The sequence below is a fragment of the Phragmites australis genome, chromosome 1 (assembly GCF_958298935.1).
Source record: "Phragmites australis chromosome 1, lpPhrAust1.1, whole genome shotgun sequence".
In the NCBI taxonomy this organism is placed as follows: Eukaryota; Viridiplantae; Streptophyta; class Magnoliopsida; order Poales; family Poaceae; genus Phragmites; species Phragmites australis.
The window spans coordinates 39515284-39520272 of NC_084921.1; the positions used below are offsets into that span (position 1 = coordinate 39515284).

General features: G+C 43.7%; 1 protein-coding gene across 1 annotated transcript; it reads right to left on the reverse strand.

The window, feature by feature from the left end:
* Positions 1–470: 470 nt before the first annotated feature.
* On the reverse strand, positions 471–3525 carry LOC133884744 (protein FAR1-RELATED SEQUENCE 5-like). Its single transcript, XM_062324290.1, has 7 exons — positions 3434–3525; positions 2629–2893; positions 2445–2539; positions 1961–2351; positions 1297–1743; positions 1009–1215; positions 471–803 (listed from the first exon to the last, which is right to left on the reverse strand). The coding sequence occupies exons 1-7, from the start codon at positions 3523–3525 to the stop codon at positions 471–473; spliced, it is 1830 nt and encodes a 609-aa protein (XP_062180274.1).
* Positions 3526–4989: the final 1464 nt, after the last annotated feature.

Genomic DNA, 4989 nt, shown 5'->3' on the forward strand with positions numbered 1-4989 from the left:
CACACCATCATTGTTCTGACAGTTTCTTAATTGAAATAGGTACGGAAATAGACGCACCACAATTACAATTCCTACATCAAAATAACAAAAGCACCTAACACCACCCAAAACCAACTAGTTCACATCTATGACTGTATCGTGGCTGCCCTAGCTCGCAGCTTCTTCATGCAAATATTGCTCTTGTGCCCAGTCACATTGCACTCACTACATGTCACCGGAATCCTTGGCTTCATTATTGATGGGTCCCGGTCCGGGTAGGTCGCATAGGTATGGGTCTTGCTCTTACATATCCTGCAGTACCGAGGCCTGATTTTACGTTGCTCATATGCAGGCCTGTCCCTTGCTAAAGTTGGCATACCACGATTATGTTTCCTAGGTAGGACTTTCAGTTGAGACAATGCATGAAAGTTTGATGAACTGCAAGCATTATCATCTGCTTCACCTGTGTTGTGATTCCCTGATACCACATACTAAGAATTTTTCGTGTTCCTACCCACATGTTCCTTGCCACCAACATTAGAAACCGAATGTGCAACTTGCTCCTCAAATGACATTCCATCCCTTGTCTGATCCATTCCAGCTATCACGTTCTTCGCTTCTATTATAGCTTGAAATGTGTATTCATATGTCTTCACATTGCAATCCCCTAGCTGCACTAGTTCAAGTGCAACAATGTACAGTGCTGAGTGGCGAAACATCTGCGATTTGAATGACGTACTACCCTTCTGATAGTTGACTAGGTGTGCTGGCAGGACGTCCCTAGTTTCACGCGTCCAACGCTTCATTATATGACCTTCTGGTACCTATTCAATGTCCAACCGTATACAAACCTGCATATCGGATTGCAACACACCAAAGATATTTAGAACCAAGTAAAAGCCACACTGAGAACAACTGAAATAGATGCAATTAAGAGCATGCAACCACCTTCAATATGTGGTGACAAAGCAGTCCCATGTGCTATGTCATTCCACAGTCACACTTGTAGCGCCTGCCACCATCCTGTACCGTAATAGCGAACCTGTCGCAGCTCCATCTTCTTCTCAACTCTTTGTGGTAATGAACAACACTGTAGGCAACTCTTAGTACATCCACCTCAACTATGTAATTTCCGGATTGAAATATCTCATTCACAATGATCCTCATCACTTTCTCTGTGTATATTTTTGCCGCATGCCTCTCAATAGGAAAGTTGAAAGTCACAGCCTTACTAGCCTGAAATACTTTCAAACAGATGAGTTGTTAATACATTTTCAAGAAACAGAAGCATCATCAATTCTTATGTGTGAATCATACTAGCTTGTTCATCCTCTCTTCATAATCTCCTTGCGCGTCACGCTCTACAGCTAGCTTAAGGTATTGTGTAACAAATAGGTGCATCGGCAAGCCAGGAGGGCAATATCCCTTGAACATGTGATTCACACTCTCACTTCTTTGAGTGCTAGTTTGCTTTGCGCAAAAAACATCTAGGAAATAAGGTTTTTCCCACATGTTTTTGACTGCATATATCTTCTCGATGAAAGGATGTTCTTGTAACCCATGAATCTCCATTAACTCTTTCCAAGTAGCCTCAAACTCTTCAACTATCAGCATGTCATTCAGTAGCTTGTGGAATGCATCCTTGAAATCATTGTTCTTGTTGTACACCGAGCCCAACTTCTCCTTTGCAAGCCGCAGAAATGCCACTTGCACCACTGATGAACCATGCCTTTCAGCACAGCTCCAATTGCTTCCTCCATTGCCCTAGCCTAATCTAAAAACACAAGAAAGATCGATTACAAAGTCAATGGAATCGATTCTGCCCTCATTTCATTTTCCTGTGCTATTATAAATTCAACCAACAATTACATGTGAGTATAGTTTCAGGTTGCTTTCCACCCATCATCTTCACAAACTCTTGGAAAATCCACTTGAAGCTTTCTATACTTTTTGATCTCATTAACACCCCAGCGAACAATACAGTCTCGAAGTGATTGTTCACTCCAACAAATATACCAAAGGGCATATCATACAAGTTTGTCTTGTACGTGGTATGAAAAGTTACCACATCCCCAAACATCGAGTACTCCATCAAGTTGCACCCATTTGTCCACATCAACGTTCTTATGACACCAACCTCATCAAAGTCAATCTTGTATGTAAATTGAGGATCTTCATCTCTAAGCTTCATGAACACATTCATTGTCTTGATGACATCGTTACCTGAGTTCTCCTTTGCTAGCTGGTTGCAAAGTGTCTTCAGTTTTCTCTTTGTGACTAGCGTGTCCTGGACTGACCCAAAGAAACTGGCCATGATCAAGTACACCTTGGTGATATTCACATTGTTCTGCCTCAAGTACTTGATAATATCCCTAGTGTATTGGTCCAAGTGCCTGTGTTACGGCCAGTGCCTCTTCTCACCGCAACTAACTGATAAGTGGTGGTTATGCTCTGTATGGAAATACTTGATGAACCAACCATGATCATCTATCCGCAGCAAATGGATCATTGCCTTACATCCACACATAACAGATTGCTTGGCGCCTGCTTCAGGCTTTCCCTACGACCAATACAACAAGTAGTTTCCAATTAATTCATATACTATCGAAGCAAGTATCTATGTGTGGGCAAACCATTACACAGATTTACCTGGCACATGCAGACTATTTCAGCCATCAGTTGGTAACTGGCTTCATTGGTCTTGCTACTATTGGTGCGAATGCCAAATCCCAACTCCCGTGAATATAAGTTGTAAAACTCGAAGGCCTCATTGAGAGAATCATATATCATTCCTTGCGATGGTTCCAATATGCAGGACCCTCTTTTCCCTACAAAACCTTTGAGGGATTCTTCCAATGGGCTCACACGACCCAGCTGAGGTTTCCTCTCATTTGGCCCCTCCTTGCATCTCCTCCTGCATTTACCATAACAATGAGTGTCAGTGGTTCCAATTTAGTCACAAGAGCAAAACTTCAGGTACATTATCAAACTATTGCTGCAATGAACTAATCGTTCCTTATCATTGACTCCAATACTCCCTAAAATAATTTGCATCCATCACATTCAGCAGCAAGTTGCTTTTAAGCCCAAATTCCCTCTCCGGTACCACAAATCCTCATCTCTTACTATGGTGTGCTGCCTGCCATCTAATAGGATACGCCCTAAATGTTTCCATTCTATTCGCCTTCGAAAATAAAATTTGCATTGCCCTAATCTTTATTCAAGTTTATTCACAAATGTCCTTCACCAAACATCCATCCCGGCATGCCCTGACGAAGAAATGGGGGAAATGAGATTTAATCGCAATTCCATCTTTCTCGAACTTCAAATCTAGCCCTTCCCCTGTACATTCGCGTAACCAAACCCCAAAATGTTCGCTTCGTCGGTTCTTGCTACAAAGCTCAGTAAATCCGAATGCAAAACAGATGAACCAGATAATTATTTGTGAATGTACCTTCTCACATAATCGACATGTGTCTCGCTCGTGCCTACCATGGCCCGCTGATACCTCAAACTGCCGCCGCTGCTTCCAGAGATTGACCCCATCGCAATTCCTTGCACCGAATCTGTTTCGGCCCTAGCCGAGACGCATTCCTCTCGTTCAGCAAGCTCATTGCTCTCCAGACACCTCCCTTCTAGTCTTGTATCTCCGCTGAAGGCGGCTGCTATCTTAACTTGGTGGACAAAGGTTCCGCCAAGATGTCAATCCGGAGTGGGGTGGGGGGGAGCTGGGTGGAAGGGGGTGCACCAGAGCTCCTGTCCTGTACTTGCACACATCTGCTCTGCTCAAGATCGGACCATTGAACACGAAGGTTCGCAATCTGAAGATGCAATCGGTACTTCAGAATAACAGGACCGCTCCGTGTCTAGAATAATACCTACCAACCGGCCTCTTTTCCTCTCTCCCGCGTCCATTTTCTGTAATCCCCACAAAACTCATGATTCCCAGCGCACGCATCACGATTCTATGTCCAACGGTGTAGATAGCAACGTGGCTCTACACCACTGTCAAAAAATCCTCTTCCCACCGCCCTCTGGTTTGACAATCTCCCATAAGGGGGGGGGGAATAAGTGGGCCGCGCGTGTAAATGAGGCCCATGAATTAGTGGTTGCCACGTCCTGGATTTCCTTCCGCTGGACCGTCTCCGCTGGCCCACCTGTCAACGACGATGTCTCGGTGCAGTTACGTCAGAGGATTTTCTCCCACGGAAGCAGTTCCTCTGATGCAGTGACGTCGTCGTTGACACGTGGGATCCATTAAGAGTTGGTCCGTATGTTAGTGGTCACATCACGGTACAGTTACATCAGAGTTCTTCTCTCCCCCATGAGGCCCACGCACCACTCTGCCTCCGCCCATTCTCCATCGCCGCCATTGCCCCAGATCTGCCTTCCCCCTCCCTGTGCCACCCTCTGTTCCCCTGTCACTTCACATCTAGCTATAAGCTTGTCTGATTGAACTGGAAACAGTCAAGTGGAAGTTCTAAGGGACAGTGCCATTGGAAATATCAGAAGAGTTGGCACCTATAGAATTTGAGACAGATGGTTTGGCTTTATTAAACCCATAGAAATATTCAGACCTTGAAAAATAGCAGAAAAATCCCTGTAATATTTAGTGATGAAATCATTTCCAATGTATTGCCCAGATTCTTCAAGATGGCATGTAAAAGCTATTAGATTTTAGAAAATCATCTCGCCTAGTTTTCTGAACATGTAGTTGACATGAAAAATACAGCTAGTAACACTAACACCTAATACAACTATTCGATAAGATATGCCAAGGATTCTGAGAATTCTAGGCCAGAAGGTATTGGCCATATGCGCACAGCTTTATGCTGCATGCTAATTGCTGATACCTTGATACTTCAGGTGCAGCTGTTATCCAGTGTTTCAAATTGCATCTCTCAGTTTGGGCAAGACAACAAAGAAAAAGAATATTTCCTAAATAAACTCGTTGTCTGATTGTAGCACAAAAGAATCGTCAGCAATTTTTTAGCATTATTTTAGTTTGTT

Bases quoted from the DNA above. Each gene is read 5' to 3' on its own strand.
- LOC133884744 (XM_062324290.1), bottom strand. From the start codon at position 3,525: ATGGGGTCAATCTCTGGAAGCAGCGGCGGCAGTTTGAGGTATCAGCGG. The intron at 2,540-2,628 runs GTAAATCTGTGT...TATTGGTCGTAG, and splicing joins AAATAGTCTGCATGTGCCAG to GGAAAGCCTGAAGCAGGCGC. The intron at 2,352-2,444 runs GTATTTCCATAC...CCAATACACTAG, and splicing joins GATCATGGTTGGTTCATCAA to GGATATTATCAAGTACTTGA.